The sequence below is a fragment of the Coregonus lavaretus genome (assembly GCF_964263955.1).
Source record: "Coregonus lavaretus genome assembly, contig: HAP1_SCAFFOLD_1455, whole genome shotgun sequence".
NCBI classification, from domain to species: domain Eukaryota; kingdom Metazoa; phylum Chordata; class Actinopteri; order Salmoniformes; family Salmonidae; genus Coregonus; species Coregonus lavaretus.
This window is the reverse complement of record NW_028159473.1, coordinates 23,315-43,375: the sequence shown is the minus strand read 5'-3', so window position 1 is coordinate 43,375 and position 20,061 is coordinate 23,315. Positions and strand designations below refer to the sequence as shown.

At 46.8% G+C, this 20,061-nt stretch overlaps 1 protein-coding gene across 3 annotated transcripts; it reads left to right on the top strand.

The window, feature by feature from the left end:
• The first annotated feature begins 570 nt into the window (after window positions 1-570).
• Window positions 571-19,373, top strand: LOC311122814 (F-box and WD repeat domain-containing 11-A-like). Of its 3 annotated transcripts, XM_084197132.1 has the most exons (14): window positions 580-708; window positions 2,561-2,665; window positions 7,142-7,213; window positions 12,893-13,115; window positions 13,285-13,471; window positions 13,569-13,659; window positions 14,174-14,311; window positions 14,742-14,860; window positions 16,355-16,604; window positions 16,771-16,889; window positions 17,758-17,868; window positions 17,962-18,040; window positions 18,160-18,324; window positions 18,401-19,373. In XM_084197132.1, exons 1-13 carry the CDS (start codon window positions 589-591, stop codon window positions 18,319-18,321), a joined length of 1,776 nt encoding a protein of 591 aa, XP_084053258.1. In that variant the 5' UTR covers window positions 580-588; the 3' UTR covers window positions 18,322-18,324; window positions 18,401-19,373. The 3 variants fall into 3 exon arrangements, with proteins under 3 accessions (XP_084053256.1, XP_084053258.1, XP_084053257.1); XM_084197130.1 differs by lacking the exon at window positions 2,561-2,665 and having other exon boundaries at window positions 571-708; XM_084197131.1 differs by lacking the exons at window positions 2,561-2,665; window positions 7,142-7,213 and having other exon boundaries at window positions 581-708.
• Window positions 19,374-20,061: the final 688 nt, after the last annotated feature.

The window sequence follows — 20,061 nt, the reverse complement described above, 5'->3', positions numbered from 1 at the left end:
GGCAGGTGCCCCGTTCAAAGCCTACCGCGAAGTCTGCGCAAAACAAAAGTTACGTAATTAAGCACATGTAATAATTACTAAGATTCTGTGTTTCCCATGCAAAAGGTACCATGCTGCCTTGTTGACAAAATGACCAAGCAGCGTAGATTACAGTTCGATTTCAGAACGGCGCGCCTCCCTCCCCGCTTTCGCCCGATGACGTGCCGGGCATATGCCAGGTGCCCCGCGGCTCAGCATAATCGAATCTGCTTATTACACCTCAGTGACCGCGAGGTGTGGCTTGAAGCAATGAGTGACGTTTTTGAAGGGCATTGGCCATGCTGACCGCGTTCCACAACCCCTCCCCGTTTTTCAACGGGGTTGTTCAGTACAGCACCGTTTCCGTTCAATTGAACGTACCAGAACGTAAAAACGTACTAAATGCAGGCAGGGGAAAGCCTTGATAGATCGACAAGTCAATCATTATTGGGCAAGCCCTTTAAGGCACGCCTCTTTAGCATAGCTCGGCCAATCAGAGTGTCGGATTCATGAGGGAGTGCCCCATCCCCCACTAAACACAGCCCTGCCAGACAGTGGTTTAGGAAGTGAATGACGTCTCTGCATTTGCAGGCCGCGGACGCAGGGTTGGGTTTCTATTTTCACAGCCGAGATTCGGGGGGGAACAATAACATGGAGCCGGAGATGGAGGACAACACGTTGGAATTAATGGTAAGCTTTGGTGATTAGGTGCCCGGGGTTGCTATTGGGCCCGAAAAGGAGCCGTGGAGGCTTAAATCGAAGGCTAAACGGGGTACCAATCCGAACCGACGGTCAGGAGAGGTGGAGGAAAAATGAGGGGGAACTAGAAATAGAGGGAGGGCCTGAAAGAGCGATATTTTTCCTTGAGGATCCTGGTCCAGCGATTGACTAGGTCGTCGACACCTAGCTATCGTTGAAAGTGACAGGATAGTCCCTTATTTTTGCAGTAGCCAATTTGAATCAGTAACATGTAAAATAGTTGAAAGGTTACTGAAAGTCGTCAGCTGAAGAAAGCCAATATTTTTGGGGTAGCGTTTCACTGCAGTGACGCTGCGCCACTCGGCCCAGTGTCATAGTTAGCTAGCTAGCTAGCTAACTAGCTAGCCTGTTAGTTATGGACACAACGTACCTGACTAGCTATAGAAATGTAAATTAAAATCGTGTTAGCGCGCAGTCTTCATTGGTAGTTGATTAGCTAGCTGAACTAGCCACATGATCAGTCCAAAAGCCAATATATCATATTTCGGGAGGTTATAGCTGTTTGCCCAGAGTTCTAGCGTGCAAGTTTTCTAGTTGTTGGTCTGACATCATTTTTGATAGACATCTGCCTGTCAAAAGACTGGCAATTGGCTAACGTGAGAATACTACTACAGTGTTGGTAGCTAGCTAACGTTAGTAGCTGTAAACCGAGTTGATAGCTACAGTAAGCCAGATAATTACAGTAAAAGGGTCTGATCAAAAAGTAACCGATTTGGTTGCAGCCAGCACAACAGTTATCAGCCACAGTTGTTTGTTTTGGGAGAGAAAGTGAAATTCAACAGAACAAGACTGGCTCCTCACACCACAGCAAGGATAGCATTACCTTCACACTGAATGCAGGCAGGGGAAAGCCTTGAATGAATCTGTCAGGACTTGAGTTTTCCCATTTCCTATTTAGGTAAAAGTCACACCCCTCTCTTAAACACAACAACTTTAAAATTAGCCCTGCAAGTAAACTACATTGAACTTGAGCTAGGATACATTCCATGTTTCTGATCTATTTACCCTCAGGCCTTCCCAGTACCCAGATGTAGCCTTTCCCCAACCTAGACCATATTAGATGGTCCTATTATATGGCCTACTTTCACTGAATTGTCTGGCAATGTACACTCATGTTGGGTTTGTTCTAGATTGTTTTCTGTGTGTGTGTCTGTGCATTTTGTCCCTATGTAAATCACTAACCACTTCAATAGTGTGAGGATGGCAGAGCAGAGGGCGGGGCATGAACAAAAATCCAAGGGCTGAAAATGGACAAACATGCCCGTTGCCCCTCCCACTCCTCTTCCTATCCCCACCCACTTCATATGTAATAATGCTTTTGTGTGTCTGACTATGCCTTGTGTTTGAAAGTGTGTGTATGTGTTTTTACGCTCACTGTGCAAATGTGTGTGTAGTTCTAATACTGGTTTTTCCCCTCACTACCCCCCAACTCCTCTTCTCCTCAAAAACACTGGTTTGGTTACACATCTCTCTCTCTCTCTTCTCAACAACAATCTGTTCTTTACTCTTTCCTATTCTGTTTGGCCATCATTCTCTTCGCTCCTAATTTCTCCCACTCCTTTTGTCTATGTATTCTATCACTCTGTCTCCACCCCTCTTCCTCCTGCGGCTCTATCTATCCTCTAAACCTCATCTCCTTTCCTCCCCCCTTCATCTCCCTTGTTCCCTCATCTCTCTTTTCCTCTATCCTCGTCACCCTTTCTCTCCCGTCACCCTTTCTCTCCCTCCCTGTCTCGTTCCTATTTTCTCTCCTTTCATTCCTCTCTCTCTCTCTCTCACACAGAGCTCTGTGCCTCGCTCTCTCTGGCTGGGCTGCTCCTCGGTGGCAGAGAGTTTGTGTGCACTCAGGTGCCAGCAGAGCATCCCCTCCACCCGGGCTCACAACCAGGTTCTGCTACTCTCTCCTCTTAATTCTGACCTACCTACCTACCTACTGCCACACTCACCCCTCCCTCCTCCTCCTCCCTCAGCCCTTCTCACCCCCTAACACCACACCACCACATACTGTGTCTTGCATCCTCCCATGGCCCTTTTGCCTTCCTGCCTCTCGCTCCCCAAAAACCTTCTCTTCTCTTGGGCACCTCTCTGGCATCTTCTGCTCCAAGGTAGATCCAGCCCAGCTTCCAGGAGATTTTGGCTTAAGTTGATATGTAGCCTCTTAGACAACGGTTGGTCACTGCAGACGAGCACTACCTGAAAGATGCTTCCATGTTTCCTGGGTAAAAAAAAGCTGAAGTGACACAAAGAAAAAAATGCCATCAAAGAGCAAGTTTTTTTTTTGTTAACATTACACCATAAACTGAACATTGATGATAAGCCACTGTGAGCATAATAGGCTAACACATGAATCACAGGAACAGGGTTCTATCAAGCCTGGCCAAACCTAGCTAGTGCTGATCGAAGTGAAAGTTAAGCTTCCGGTAGCTAGGCTACGTCTCTCACTCCCTCGCTACTGTAAAGAGGAAGCGTTGCATGTTGTTTTAAAGAACCAAAAAATAGGCACAATTCTGTGGTTATTGCCCAAGTTCACGTGATAAAAGTTGTTTAGTTAATCTGAATCAGAATAGCAGAGTTGGAGCTGCTGCTGGCTGGGGGGACAATAAGGAGAGGCTACCAGAGCACGTTGCCTGGGGAGCAGTGCTAGGTTGCCTGGAGGTGTGTAGGACAGGTGGTGCTTTAGGACCCCCCCGCCCTGCCTGTTAAGCGGAGAGTGAGGCTCCATGGTATGCTTGCCTGGGTGTCACTGGCTGCCTGTCCTTATAGCCTAGGCTGCTCTCTCTACACAACCTGTCTATCTGTCTGTCTGCTTTGTACGGAACTGCTAGTGTCTGCATCAGCCTTGACCCCTGACCTTGTCTGTGTACCCGTCTGTCTGTCAACCCGTTTGTCTGTCCTGTTACTATTGGTCTAAAACAGTGGTCACCAACTGGTTGATCACGATCAACTGGTCGATCTCCTCCAATTCTGTAAAAAACCCAACAATAAAGACTTGCATTCCTATTATATAAAACATTTTTGTGCTGTACGGTTTAAGTTGTTATTCAGCACTGTCAGCACTTTGTTCTACACCTTTATAAGCCATAAAATGCGCGTTCTCCCTACTTCCACACGCTACAACCAGCACTGCAGCTGCAATCAATGAGTGTAGCAAAGTGTTCCGATAAGCTTGAGTTGATATTATTAGCAGCTTGTCTTTAATATTGAGGAATATTTCACTTTCTCTGGTCATAGGAGTAACAACATGAATTGGTACATGAGGCAGAAATAATGCAGTGTGACTTGAGTTTCGCCATCAGCTGGAAGACTGTGTCCCCTTTTCTCAGCGGAGGGAAGGAGGGCGGAGGGACGGTGAGGCGGGTGAGAGGCAGCCTCACTGCTGCTCCCTCCCTCCCCTCCGACTGACCATCAGATCCAGGCCATCAGTCCAGGAAAAAAATAAGAAGCAAATTATGCTCACTTAGCTGTGCCTCAAGTAATACAACAAATTATCTATTACCAGTGTGATCATATAACTACCTACATTTTAAAAAGAATGAGAAGAACAACATTGGCCAGGCCATTCAACCATAGCCAATATGCAGAGATAATGTATTGGGCCTATAGCCTACTGCACAAACCTCATTGCTACAGAACTGTTTTTAATTTGATTTGTTAATGTTGCATAGGCAAAACACATTTTAAACTTTTTTTTATGTTTAAGAACATCTGAGCGGTAGATCTCGGCTTGCATTTTGACTCAAAGTGATCTTGACAGAAAAGGTTGGTGACCACTGGTCTAAAATGATCCAGTGCATTATCAATATCAGTTTCATTTTTGCAAATGAGATAGAAGAGAGACGTGCTACTGTAGGCTATCTGAGGAAATACCTTCTATGGTTGTCTTCTACCGACATCCTTCTACCGACATCCATACACACCTGGACAGGGCTGTCAATAGTCTGACTGGTTCAGATGAAGTGTGTGTCAGGGACAAGGACATGTTACAAACCTGCGCTGTGTGTGTCTGAGCATTTTAATGGGATACAGGGAGAGCGTAAGCCGGTCTGGTCAAACCTCTAACAGTACTCCTCCCATCTCCCTCTCTTTCTCGCTCGCTCCCTCTCTTTCTCGCTCGCTCCCTCTCTTTCTCGCTCGCTCCCTCTCTTTCTCGCTCGCTCCCTCTCTTTCTCGCTCGCTCGCTCGCTCGCTCTCTTTCTCGCTCTCTTTCTCGCTCTCTCGCTCTCTTTCTCGCTCGCTCTTTCTCGCTCGCTCGCTCTCTTTCTCGCTCGCTCTCTTTCTCGCTCGCTCTCTTTCTCGCTCGCTCTCTTTCTCGCTCGCTCTCTTTCTCGCTCGCTCTCTTTCTCGCTCGCTCGCTCTTTCTCGCTCGCTCGCTCTCTTTCTCGCTCGCTCGCTCTCTTTCTCGCTCGCTCGCTCTCTTTCGCTTGCTCGCTCTCTTGCTCGCTCGCTCGCTCTCTTTCGCTCGCTCTCTTGCTCGCTCGCTCGCTCGCTCTCTTTCTCGCTCGCTCTTTCTCGCTCGCTCTTTCTTGCTCGCTCTTTCTCGCTCGCTCTTTCTCGCTCCCTCTCTTTCTCGCTCGCTCTCTTTCTCTCTCGCTCGCTCGCTCTTTCTCTCTCGCTCGCTCGCTCTTTTTCTCTCTCGCTCACTTTCTCGCTCGCTCGCTCTTTCTCGCTCGCTCTTTCTCTTTCGCTCTTGCTCTCTCTCGCTCGCTCTTTTGCTCTCTCTCGCTCGCTCTTTTGCTCTCTCTCGCTCGCTCTTTTGCTCTCTCTCGCTCGCTCTTTTGCTCTCGCTCGCTCTTTTGCTCTCGCTCGCTCTTTTGCTCTCGCTCGCTCTTGCTCTTTCTCGTTCGCTCTTGCTCTTTCTCTCTCTCGCTCGCTCTTTCTCTCGCTCGCTCTTTCTCTCTCGCTCGCTCTTTCTCTCTCGCTCGCTCTTTCTCTCTCGCTCGCTCGCTCTTTCTCTCTCTCGCTCGCTCTTTCTCTCTCTCGCTCGCTCTTTCTCGCTCGCTCGCTCGCTTTTTCTCTCTCGCTCTCTCGCTCTTTCTCTCTCGCTCTCGCTCGATCGCTCTTTTGCTCTCTCTCACTCGCTCTTTCTCTCTCTCGCTCTCTCTCGCTCTTTCTCGCTCTTTCTCGCTCTCTCTCGCTCTTTCTCGCTCTCTCTCGCTCGCTTGCTCTATTTCTCGCTCGCTCGCTCTCTTGCTCTCTTTCTCGCTCGCTCGCTCTTTTTCTCTCTCGCTCGCTCTTTTTCTCTCTCGCTCGCTCTTTTTCTCTCTCGCTCGCTCACTTTCTCGCTCGCTCGCTCACTTTCTCGCTCGCTCTCTCTTTCTCGCTCGCTCGCTCTCTTTCTCTCTCGCTCGCTCTTTCTCGCTCGCTCTTTTGCTCTCTCTCGCTCGCTCTTTTGCTCTCTCTCGCTCGCTCTTTCTCTCTCTTGCTTTTTCTCTCTCTTGCTCTTTCTCTCTCGCTCTTTCTTTCTCTCTCGCTCGCTCTTTCTCTCGCTCTCTCGCTCTTTCTATCTCTCTCTCGCTCTTTCTCTCTCGCTCGCTCTTTCTCTCTCGCTCTCGCTCGATCGCTCTTTCTCTCTCTCGCTCTTTCTCGCTCTCGCTCGCTCGCTCTCTTTCTCGCTCTCTCTCCCTCCTTCCCCTTCTCTGTCTGTGTTGGAAAGTTGGGTACTACCAGATGATGGTTTCGTTACTGTAGGGTTTGTCTAGCAGCCAGTGACAACCACATGCTCCTGTTTAATTTCCTGTCCAGACTGCACATCACAGGCAGAGGAGATGGAGATCTGCTTTTTTACGTTGCCGTGTGTGTGAGATTGTACGCTGTACATTCATGTGTTACTTTACCTTTTAATTCACTCTAATCAGTCATGTTGTCTCTCCATACAGAACACAACAGTCATGTTGTTGTCTCTCCATACAGGACACATCAGTCATGTTCTTGTCTCTCCATTCAGAACACATCAGTCATGTTCTTGTCTCTCCATACAGAACACATCAGTCATGTTCTTGTCTCTCCATTCAGAACACATCAGGCATGTTCTTGTCTCTCCATACAGAACACATCAGTCATGTTCTTGTCTCTCCATACAGAACACATCAGTCATGTTCTTGTCTCTCCATACAGAACACATCAGTCATGTTCTTGTCTCTCCATTCAGAACACATCAGTCATGTTGTTGTTGTTGTCTCTCCATTCAGAACACATCAGTCATGTTCTTGTCTCTCCATACAGAACACATCAGTCATGTTGTTGTTGTTGTCTCTCCATTCAGAACACATCAGTCATGTTGTTGTCTCTCCATTCAGAACACATCAGTCATGTTCTTGTCTCTCCATACAGGACACTTCAGTCATGTTCTTGTCTCTCCATACAGAACACATCAGTCATGGAGTCACAGAACCACGTAGACGACCTCTCCCCAAAGAAAACCACAATTCTCACCAAGGTGTGTGTGTAGGTGGATTATGAGTGTTTGTGTAATGTGTATTAGAGATATTAAATCATATAATGTATCAATCGTCCTTAAAAAAGCACTTAAGTTATGACAATGGGAAATTAGATTTCAGTGGGAAAGGAACTCGTAGTGAAGTGTGTGTTTATGGATGTGTGTGTGTGTGTGTTAGGGATGTGCATCTTTCCCATTCAAGACGATTCTATACATATTTACATACATGGGCTATGATACAGGAGCGATACGTTTTAGTTTGAAAGTTTATGCATTTGTTGCATTAACATTCATTTTAAATTCGAATCTGCTGTTGATAGAGCGCATGAGCTGGGCCTTTGAGCTGGATCTGTCAGAGCTGACATCTGTTTGTTGTGTGTATGTATGTAAATGATGTACAGTGGGGAAAAAAAGTATTTAGTCAGCCACCAATTGTGCAAGTTCTCCCACTTAAAAAGATGAGAGAGGCCTGTAATTTTCATCATAGGTACACGTCAACTATTACAGACAAAATGAGAAATTCTCCAGAAAATCACATTGTAGGATTTTTAATGATTTTATTTGCAAATGATGGTGGAAAATAAGTATTTGGTCAATAACAAAAGTTTCTCAATACTTTGTTATATACCCTTTGTTGGCAATGACACAGGTCAAACGTTTTCTGTAAGTCTTCAAGGTTTTCACACACTGTTGCTGGTATTTTGGCCCATTCCTCCATGCAGATCTCCTCTAGAGCAGTGATGTTTTGGGGCTGTCGCTGGGCAACACGGACTTTCAACTCCCTCCAAAGATTTTCTATGGGGTTGAGATCTGGAGACTGGCTAGGCCACTCCAGGACCTTGAAATGCTTCTTACGAAGCCACTCCTTCGTTGCCCGGGCAGTGTGTTTGGGATCATTGTCATGCTGAAAGACCCAGCCACGTTTCATCTTCAATGCCCTTGCTGATGGAAGGAGGTTTTCACTCAAAATCTCACGATACATGGCCCCATTCATTCTTTCCTTTACACGGATCAGTCGTCCTGGTCCCTTTGCAGAAAAACAGCCCCAAAGCATAATGTTTCCACCCCCATGCTTCACAGTAGGTATGGTGTTCTTTGGATGCAACTCAGCATTCTTTGTCCTCCAAACACGACGAGTTGAGTTTTTACCAAAAAGTTCTATTTTGGTTTCATCTGACCATATGACATTCTCCCAATCCTCTTCTGGATCATCCAAATGCACTCTAGCAAACTTCAGACGGGCCTGGACATGTACTGGCTTAAGCAGGGGGACCCGTCTGGCACTGCAGGATTTGAGTCCCTGGCGGCGTAGTGTGTTACTGATGGTAGGCTTTGTTACTTTGGTCCCAGCTCTCTGCAGGTCATTCACTAGGTCCCCCCGTGTGGTTCTGGGATTTTTGCTCACCGTTCTTGTGATCATTTTGACCCCACGGGGTGAGATCTTGCATGGAGACCCAGATCGAGGGAGATTATCAGTGGTCTTGTATGTCTTCCATTTCCTAATAATTGCTCCCACAGTTGATTTTCTTCAAACCAAGCTGCTTACCTATTGCAGATTCAGTCTTCCCAGCCTGGTGCAGGTCTACAATTTTGTTTCTGGTGTCCTTTGACAGCTCTTTGGTCTTGGCCATAGTGGAGTTTGGAGTGTGACTGTTTGAGGTTGTGGACAGGTGTCTTTTATACTGATAACAAGTTCAAACAGGTGCCATTAATACAGGTAACGAGTGGAGGACAGAGGAGCCTCTTAAAGAAGAAGTTACAGGTCTGTGAGAGCCAGAAATCTTGCTTGTTTGTAGGTGACCAAATACTTATTTTCCACCATAATTAGCAAATAAATTCATTAAAAATCCTATGTGATTTTCTGGATTTTTTTCTTCTCAATTTGTCTGTCATAGTTGATGTGTACCTATGATGAAAATTACAGGCCTCTCTCATCTTTTTAAGTGGGAGAACTTGCACAATTGGTGGCTGACTAAATACTTTTTTCCCCCACTGTATGTCTATGGTGTATGTACACTATATATACAAAAGTATTTGGACACCTTAAAATGAGTATATTCGGCTATTTCAGCCACACCCATTGCTGACAGGTGTATAAAATCGAGCACACAGACATGCAATCTCCATAGACAAACATTGGCAGTGGAATGGCCTTACTGAAGAGCTCAGTGACTTTCAACGTGGCACTGTCACCACTTATCCAACAAGTCAGTTCGTCATATTTCTGCCCTGCTAGCGCTGCCCCGGTCAACTGTAAGTGCTGTTATTGTGAAGTGGAAACATCTAGGAGCAACAACGTCTCAGCAGCTAAGTGGTAGGCCACACAAGCTCACAGAACGGGACCGCCGAGTGCTGATGCTCGTAGCGCGTAAATAGTGTCTGTCCTCTGTTGCAACTTTCACTACCGAGTTCCAAACTCTCTCTGGAAGCAATATCAGCACAATAACAGTTTGTCGGGAGCTTCATGAAATGGGTTTCCATGGCCAAGCAGCTGCACACAAGCCTGGAGTGATGTAAAGCTCGCTGCCATTGGACTCTGGAGCAGTGGAAACACGTTCTCTGGAATAATGAATCACGCTTCACCATCTGGCAGTCCGACGGACGGATCTGGGTTTGGCAGATGCCTGGAGAACGCTACCTGCCCCAATGCATAGTGCCAACTGTAAAGTTTGGTGGATGAGGAATAATGTTCTGGAGCTGTTTTTCATTGTTCGGGCTAGGCCCCTTAGTTTCAGTGAAGGGAAATCTTAACGCTACAGCATACAATGACATTCTAGACGATTTGGGGGAAGGCCCTTTCCTGTTTCAGAGCAGACTGACGACCTCTGCCTGAGAGAGAGAGAAATTGTAGTGACTAAAGGGTATTGATGGGGAATAACATCTGTAATGTTCTTGTTCTTATGTCTGCGTGTATGTGTGCCCGTGCACAAAGCGAGGTCCATACAGAAATTGTTTGTCGAGATCGTTGTGGAAGAACTTGACTGGCCTACACAGAGCCCTGACCTCAACCCAATCGAACACCTTTGGGATGAATAGGAACGCCGACTGTGAGCCAGGCCTAATCGCCCAACATCAGTGCCCGACCTCACTAATGCTCTTGTGGCTGAATGGAAGCAAGTCCCTGCAGCAATGTTCCAACATCTAGTGGAAAGCCTTCCCAGAAGAGTGGAAGCTGTTCTAGCAGCAAAGGGGGGACCAACTTCATATTAATGCCCATGATTTTGGAATGAGTTGATCGACGAGCAGGTGTTCACGTACTTTTGTGTGTCTATGGCGTATACCCCTCAAACGCAACTCTGGCCCTCAAAGCTGGTTCCACTGCGTTTAAAAATTTTTTTTCCCCTCTAATCAGGGACTGATTTAGACTTGGGACACCAGGTGGGTGTAATTAATTATCAGGTAGAACATAAAACATTTACATTTTAGTCATTTAGCAGACGCTCTAATCCAGAGCGATTTACAGTTAGTGAGTGCATACATTATTATATTTTTATTTTTCATACTGGCCCCCCGTGGGAATCGAACCCACAACCCTGGTGTTGCAAACGCCATGCTCTATCAACTGAGCTACATCCCTGCCGGCCATTCCCTCCCCTACCCTGGACGACGCTGGGCCAATTAAAACCAGCAGCCTCTGGACCTCCTAGGTTAAGAGTTGAATACCCCTGCTGTGAACTATTTAGGCACCTGATCAGAGCCATAAGGGAGACTAGGAATCTACCACACCACTATCAGATTAGAGCCATAAGGGAGACTAGGAATCTACCACACCACTACCAGATTAGAGCCATAAGGGAGACTAGGCATCTACCACCCCACTACCACTATCAGATTAGAGCCATAAGGGAGATTTAGGCATCTACCACCCCACTACCACTATCAGATTAGAGCCATAAGGGAGATTTAGGCATCTACCACCCCACTACCACTATCAGATTAGAGCCATAAGGGAGACTAGGCATCTACCACACCACTATCAGATTAGAGCCATAAGAGAGACTAGGCATCTACCACCCCACTACCACTATCAGATTAGAGCCATAAGGGAGACTAGGCATCTACCACCCCACTATCAGATTAGAGCCATAAAAGAGACTAGGCATCTACCACCCCACTACCACTATCAGATTAGAGCCATAAGGGAGACTAGGCATCTACCACCCCACTATCAGATTAGAGCCATAAAAGAGACTAGGCATCTATCACACCACTACCACTATCATATTAGAGCCATAAGGGAGACTAGGCATCTACCACACCACTATCAGATTAGAGCCATAAAGGAGACTAGGCATCTACCACCCCACTATCAGATTAGAGCCATAAGGGAATCTACCACCCCACTACCACTATCAGATTAGAGCCATAAAGGAGACTAGGCATCTACCACACCACTATCAGATTAGAGCCATAAAGGAGACTAGGCATCTACCACCCCACTATCAGATTAGAGCCATAAGGGAGACTAGGCATCTACCACCCCACTATCAGATTAGAGCCATAAGGGAATCTACCACCCCACTACCACTATCAGATTAGAGCCATAAAGGAGACTAGGCATCTACCACACCACTATCAGATTAGAGCCATAAGGGAGACTAGGCATCTACCACCCCACTACCACTATCAGATTAGAGCCATAAGAGAGACTAGGCATCTACCACACCACTATCAGATTAGAGCCATAAGGGAGACTAGGCATCTACCACCCCACTATCAGATTAGAGCCATAAGGAGACTAGGCATCTACCACCCCACTACCACTATCAGATTAGTGGGGGCGGGGGGGCAATGTAGCCAATGTTTTTTGTCCCCCCACTTTGGTTCTGAAATCATTTCATCCACAAATTAACTTGTCATTTGTGCAGATTAAGTGTTTGAGCTAGTAATGTTTCAATATTTAGATGTTTTTAGTGAGCTTCTTTTCTCCTCCTGCTTTGGCCATGCAGTGCGCCTCACAAAGTGATTTCTGTCCTCGTTAGGAAATGATCAACTTTACCCTGTATATCTAAAAATGACCATATACACTGATTGTTTAAAGCGCAACCAAAACTATTGCTGATGGTGAACCTGAACAATCAAAATAAAATCTATTGTAAGCCCGGTTCAGCAGGTATATCCAGATGACTCTGGTAGCTTACTTTTATTCCGGTAAAACACCATTTTCAACAGGCATAGATGACAATAACCTAGCAAATTCCATAGGATGTCACTCAACTAATGAAGCCTAATAGCGCGCAAGCCATTTTAGCATTTGAATGCTGAAGGCGCTGCGCAGATGTACAAGATCAGGACTAGGTCGCCTACCTCGCGAATCTGGGCACAGTGTGCAGTTTGACTAGGCTACTGATATTGCCTGGGGTTGTTCGGCGTGCAAAATGACTGTCAACAGTTACATGCAGTTTGACGCTGAAGGAGAGGACGCATCATTTTTCACAAAAGATGAGCGGTATTTTCGGAAGGTAGAAAGAAAGTAATATGAGCAACAACAAAAAATGTGAACTAGCAATTTCTAAAGTTTGAATAGATTTTCTGACCAATGCATGCTACATTAGGGTTGGTTTGGGGTCCGCGGACCAATGCACTTGTTTCTTAAATATTTGAATCGGGGACTGATTCGTATCGGTGAATCATTACATCCCGTGTGCGTCAGTAACCCCTCTGTCCTTTCCCTGTCAGCTTAGTAACGGTCCTGTAATGACAGGCTCTCGTAAGCGTCCGTCAGAGGGGAACTGTGACAAGGAGAAGGAGCAGTGCATCGCCCTGTTTGACCAGTGGTCTGAGACTGTCCAGGTGGAGTTTGTAGAACACCTCATCTCCCGTATGTGTCACTACCAACACGGCCACATCAACTCCTACCTCAAACCCATGCTCCAACGTGACTTCATCACAGCGCTGCCAGGTAACACACACACACACACACACACACTTTCAGACTCTCGAACACACTCCACACACTCATTTGAATGCTTACACACACACACACACCACTCAGACTTCTGAACTCTCCCATATTCACACACTCATCCACACACACACTCCTTTCTTTCTCTCTCTTTCTCTCTTTCTAGCCCAGGGTCTGGACCACATAGCAGAGAACATCCTGTCGTTCCTGGATGCGCAGTCTCTGTGCTCGGCAGAGCTGGTGTGTAAGGAGTGGCAGAGGGTGATCTCAGAGGGTATGCTCTGGAAGAAACTCATAGAACGCATGGTGCGCACAGACCCCCTCTGGAAAGGCCTGTCAGAGAGGCACCAGTGGTGAGCACACACACACACACTGAAACAATTACACCAGACTTCTTTGAATTCTGAAACTTGAGTTCTCATTGGCTTGTTTTTCTGTCCGTCATCTCAGGGAGAAGTATCTGTTCAAGAACCGAACGACAGAAGTCCCGCCCAACTCCTACTACCACTCCCTCTACCCCAAGATCATCCAGGACATAGAGGTAAGACTGTAGCTCTGTCCACAAACAACCCCTAGCCCTTTTTGGTTTCACAGGGCTCTGGTGTAAAGTAGGACAATCTATAGGGAATAGGGAATGCCATTTGGGAAGCATGTTGTGTACCTATAGACGTTGATGAAAAGGCTTATTAATCTTGATGGAGAAGAGATCTATTTTCCTCTCTCACCTAATCTTGTTGTTCTCCCCATCAGTCTTGATCTCTTGTTTTTCCTCGCTCACATATCCACTCCTCTTTCTCTCTGTTCTCTCTGTTCTATACCTGCCCTGTTGTCTTCTTGTGTATCCCCTCTCCTCTCTCTTCTGCCCACTACCTGTGAACCCCCCTCCCTGGTCTCCTCTACTCTACCCCCCCCTCCCTGGTCTCCTCTACTCTACCGCCCCCTCCCCTGGTCTCCTCCCTTCCACCCCCTTCTCTCTCCTCCCCTCCACCCCCTCTCGCTCTCCTCTCTTCCCCTTCTATCTACTCTCTCTCCTCCTTTTCCCTCTCTCTCTGTAGACTATTGAGGCTAACTGGCGGTGTGGCAGACACAACCTGCAGAGGATCCAGTGTCGGTCAGAGAACAGTAAAGGTGTCTATTGCCTCCAGTACGACGACGATAAGATCATCAGTGGCCTTAGAGACAACTCCATAAAGGTGTGTGTGTGTGTGTGTGTGTGTACCTGTCTTTTTGACGGGACAAGATGGATGAATCATCATGTACAGACAGTATTACCGACAATACCTTTTTGAAGTGAAACAGCAGCTTGTCTCTCTCGGAGAACAGACATTAATTAAAGGATGAAAGGAGTAATTTTCCCACTCTTTGTGTGTTCCACTCATCTGTCTGTCCTGGAGGGAGAAAGGGAGGGGGTGAGGATTTGTCTTGTTATTGGTTTAGAGGGGGAGACTGTCTGACTGAGGTACCCAGGAAAGGGCTAGCCTGCCCAGCTCCAGAGCTCTAGTGCACAGAGATCCCACCACACTGCAGGGAAATGGGGCATGAACAATACTCTGAGACCAGCTCATTCTTACCCTGACCCAAATCTCCTGCTCACTTTCTCTCTGTCCCTCTCTGTGTGTATAGATCTGGGACAAGCAGTCTCTGGAGTGTCTGAAGATTCTGACAGGTCATACAGGCTCAGTGTTGTGTCTGCAGTATGACGAAAGGGTCATAGTCACTGGCTCCTCCGACTCCACTGTCAGGTATGACACGGCCGTCATCATACACACACTTGGGGTTCGTCCAAATGGCACCCTATTCACTCTGTAGTGCACTAGTTTTGACCAGGATCCATAGGACTGGTCAAAAGTAGTGCACTACAGTATATAGGGAATACTGTGCCATTTGGGACACCTATACGGTACCTCCACACATATCTAACTACGATATGACTTCTTCATGATTAGGTCCATAGAAATACATATAGAATCCCTAGAATGGACATTGGCATCCTAGAAACGTGACTAAAAAGCTTCCTTGGTCAGGATAGCCAACCATGTCGGTTTGCATCAGTCTCCACATCTCTCTGCTTCACCCCATTCCCCCCCACAGCCATCTGTGATCTGTCTTCAATCACTGTGTCCCCCAAATGGCACCTTATTCCCTATGAAGTGCACTGCTTTTGACCAGGGCCCATAGGGATCTGGTCAAAAGCAATGAACTACTTAGGGAATAGTGTACCATTTGGGACGCAATCACAGTCTGCTTCACTGTTAGTTCCGACTGTCACACTAGCCTGCCCTCCGAGTAGCCGAACATGGAGAGCCTTTAGCAGTGGCACTCTGCCTTGAGATTTATCTGTGAGATATCTGTCTATATATGAAACCTTCCTCCACATGTATTTATAGCTAGTGTGCTGCCCAGCCATCTCTCTCTTAGATACAGTAGCTATATCCACCATCTGTGAATGCCAGTCTCTCTACCACACTTAATACAGTCTGTGCTTCACTCTATCGTCTGGAGCCACACACACACACCGATTGTTGGCGTTGCCTGAAGAGATTGATATTTCAATTATATCGTCAACATTTCTCACCCTTCAGTATAGGTCTAACTAACTGTTAGATTTCCTATCTTTGACACAGTGTACAATTTGGACAGACTGTTGAGTGATTGTCAATATGGTTAGCTAACATTTTGCCTGCTGCACACAAGCTCAACCTTCACACACTCATTACTTCACTATCCAAGGAAAATGTGACTTCACTTCCTTAGCAACGGCTTGACGGGCACTTGTTTGTGGCTTTGAGTGTCAGCTTTTCCAGTGTGTGTTTGATCCTCTCTCCCTGCCCAACAGTGGAACTCAATAAAAACGTTGTTAACGGCTGGTCCCGTGTGTGTGTGTTGACTGGGACTCTGCCCAGTGTATCAGTCTGTTTGCAGTGCTTTCACTAATAAGTCTCTTTCACTCACGCTCTCGTTTTCTTTGTTTTTACAACTTTCCCTCTTTTTCCCCCTCTCCCTATCATACCCTGTCTCTCCACCCCTCTTTTCCCTCTCGCTCCTGTCTTTCTCTCTCCCCCTTCCTTCTCTCTCCCCCTCGCTCCTGTCTTTCTCTCTCCCCCTTCCTTCTCTCTCCCCCTCGCTCCTGTCTTTCTCTCTCCCCCTTCCTTCTCTCACTCCTGTCTTTCTCTCTCCCCCTTCCTTCTCTCTCCCCCTTCCTTCTCTCTCGCTCTCTCTTGCTCCCCCCCCCGCAGGGTGTGGGACGTGACGTCAGGTGAAGTATTGAACACTCTGATCCATCACAACGAGGCGGTGCTCCACCTGCGCTTCTGTAACGGTCTGATGGTGACGTGTTCTAAGGACCGCTCCATCGCCGTGTGGGACATGGCCTCGCCCACCGACATCAGCCTCCGGCGGGTCCTCGTGGGGCACCGCGCCGCCGTCAACGTGGTCGACTTCGACGACAAATACATTGTGTCGGCGTCGGGAGACCGCACCATTAAGGTGAAAGGGGCGTGTGTAGATAGATCTTGGGATATAGAATGTGGGGCTTATGTGTGTGCACATGAGTATGTGATGTCTCTACAGTAGTGGATATTGGAGTTGTTTCATGTTCATATTGATGTGGGGCATCATATGAGTGTCTCTCCATCTCTGCTGCCCCCTGTAGGTGTGGAGCACCAGTACGTGTGAGTTTGTACGCACGCTAAACGGACATAAGCGAGGCATCGCCTGCCTGCAGTACAGAGACAGACTGGTGGTCAGCGGCTCCTCTGATAATACCATACGGTAGGAGAGTGTGCGTTTTCTAGTTTCACTAGGTTTAATCGGCGTGGTGGGATGTGTGTCTGTTGGTCATGACACAGGGTTCCCCCAAGGTGCTTAAATTAAAGTACTGGAATACCTTGAAAATCAAGTTGGTACATAAAGTACTTGAATTAAAATGAGAAGAACAGACAATGATCAAATGTTTATGAAAAATATTAGAAAAATATGTTGTTCTTGTGAATACATTTCCAGGCAGACTACAGAGTTATATTTCCTCACGCGTTTCGTGCTGTGGTTGCCAGGCGAGTTTGCTCATTCCACCCACACTGCCACTCAGCCAGGCAGGTACAGAACTGATTAAGCGCTGCCAAACGTCACATCGACAGCTAAAATGCCGGGCAAATGTAGATTCAATCCTACCTTTTGTGCGTATGGAAAATGTCTAGGATCTTTTATTTCACTTTACATGTTGCGTTTTTATATTTTTGTTCAGTATAGTTTACCCACCTTTTTACCACTACATCACTGGACTCAACCAACCCACACTGTGTAAGGTGCCAAATATGTGTCAGACATTGACATTGTGAGCATGGGTGAATCGGCCCTGAAGAGCCACATGAAGGGGGATCCCTGAAGCTGCATCCTGCGTTGTCGCCAGTTCTACATTGTGATTTTTTTTCTCTGCAACAACCTCCAGAGCTTTTTTGCCAATAGCCTCAAACACGGGGCGCCCGCGATATTCTGCTTTATCAAGCGCCAGCCGTGCTCCTGCCACTCACACAGATATTAGTGCTTGAAAAAGTACTTGAAAGTCCTTGAATTTGACTTGCCACTGTCTGTATGAACCCTAATGAGATACAATGTGTGTGTGTTAATGTATGGTCTCCAGGTTATGGGATATTGAGTGTGGAGCGTGTTTGCGAGTGTTGGAGGGTCATGAGGAACTGGTCCGCTGCATTCGCTTCGACAACAAGAGGATTGTCAGTGGTGCCTACGACGGGTGAGACACACAGTAAAACAGTTTACGGATTGATCGTTGTCTTCTTCCAACAAACACACACTGTTGTTCTGACCTTGTCTCCTCTCACTGCAGTAAGATAAAGGTGTGGGACCTGCAAGCTGCTCTGGACCCACGAGCCCCAGCCAGCACCTTGTGCCTGCGCACACTGGTGGTGAGTTTCTTTGTGTGTGTGACTCCGTCAAGGTGTTTGAGTGTTTTAATGTGTCTCTGGTCTGTTGTTGGCAGTGACCTTACGTGGTTGTCATGGTAATGTTTTTTTGTTTTTTTCAGGAGCACTCGGGACGTGTGTTCCGGCTGCAGTTTGACGAGTTCCAGATCATCAGCAGTTCCCATGACGACACCATCCTCATCTGGGACTTCCTGAATGTGTCGACCAATGGACAGTCAGAGGGCCGGTCCCCCTCACGGACCTACACCTACATCTCCAGATAGCAGGTAATACAAACACACACACACACACACACTGGCTGAAACTCTGGCTTGTAGTTGCTGACCTGTCTCTGTCCTGCAGGTGGCGCCATCCACTGCAGTGAGTCCTGGAGGAGCTGAGATCTGATTGGCTGATGGAGAGTGTGTTGCAGAGAGGAGCTCAACTCGTTGTGTTCTTCCTCATCCTTTTGTCCATACCCCCGTTCTGACAAGGACTCTCCCACCACACCCCTGAAACACACACACACCTGCACGTTCATATTCTCCCCAATCTACAGTAACTCACAACAGTGGACAAGACATATCTTACTCCTTACCTTAGCAAATCCCTTCCCTTAAGAAGTCCTACCGTAAGCTCTATTTCTTCAGTTCTCACCCCCCAACCCAACCCAACCCTGCCTAGACACACGGATGGACAGAGAATGACCTTGGCGCTGCAGAGTGGGAGAGAGAGACTCTTGAACTCAGCTCTGAGAGATGGATGAGAGATGGAGTGAGTAAAGGAGGGAGGAATAAAGAGCTCTCCCTCTCACTCCTCCATCTTTCCTTGTTCCTTCTCTTCTTCTGCCTGGAATGAACAGTTGTTCGGCTCACACACTCAAGTGTTTGTGTGTGTGTGTGGAGACTTGGGGAAATCCGGCATTGAGGAAGAGGAGACTGGGCTTGTCGCCATGGAAACAGACGTGCATGTTGAGGTTGCCGGGGATACAGCGTCCTGGCAACACTCCTTTTTTCTTTTCATTTTGACTCCTCTTACATTCTTACTGTGTTTTTTATTGTTTTGTAATTTTATTTGACAAATCGTTTCGTTCTTACTAAAATCATACTAAGCATTGTAGTTCTCTTTCTTTCTCGCTCTCTCTCATTCTCTTTTCTCACTCATTTCCTCTCCATCTCTCTTTGATCATCTGTGCTTGCTTTAGTTATGAGAGAAGCTGGAACTCTGGGCTCAGTTTAGCTGTAAACTGAGTTGTCTTGTCCCAAAAAAATTGTTGTATATTAAAATGATTTTTTAAAAAGAAAATATGACATTGTGAATAAAGTACTTGGTAGTGGTGGGGTGTTGAGCCAACGTGTGTGCGGGCGCTACATCACAGTGCCCTGATGTGTTAGTCTGTGTCTTAATGACCATTTCAACTTCATTGCAAATAGTTATGGTGAATGTCTGCTCTTCTAAACTTTGCCACCAGGTGGCGCTCTAATCCTAGTTTATCACAGCCTGTCATGGTGATACACTAGTCATAACCATGTAGTTACTCTGCTTATAATCCATTACAACTGGTTCTAACACACTACCCACTCTTATGAACAGGAGAAAGAACCCTGTAGGAAAAGTATGACATTTTCTTTATCAAGAATGTGATTTTCCTTAGCAACAGTACTGGAGATGGGAGTACAGCTTTGATAGATGTGGAACCTGCAGTGGCTGCTGGGATAATTATCTTGTTCCAGGTTGTACTGTAGTTTCAAATGGCAGACTTCAAACTACAACCTGCAGTGCTTGACTGTATCCCAAATGGCACCCTGGTCAAAAGTAGTGCACTGATATAGGGATCCATTTTGAGCACATGCCTTCTCTCCTATTCATGACTGTGATAGCTGAGACTCTTGGGTAGAGTTCGGGAGCATATGTACTGTAGAAACTGGCTCCATACCGGTAGCAGTTATCCTTCGCCATCGGATGGGTGGGTTCAACTTGTTATTGGAAGTTTTGTGGAGTGTGTGTGTGTGAGAGGGAAAAGG

Bases quoted from the DNA above. Each gene is read 5' to 3' on its own strand.
- LOC311122814 (XM_084197132.1), top strand. From the start codon at position 589: ATGACGTCTCTGCATTTGCAGGCCGCGGACGCAGGGTTGGGTTTCTAT. The intron at 14,861-16,354 runs GTATGACACGGC...CCCCCCCCGCAG, and splicing joins TCCTCCGACTCCACTGTCAG to GGTGTGGGACGTGACGTCAG. The intron at 17,869-17,961 runs GTGAGACACACA...CTCTCACTGCAG, and splicing joins GTCAGTGGTGCCTACGACGG to TAAGATAAAGGTGTGGGACC.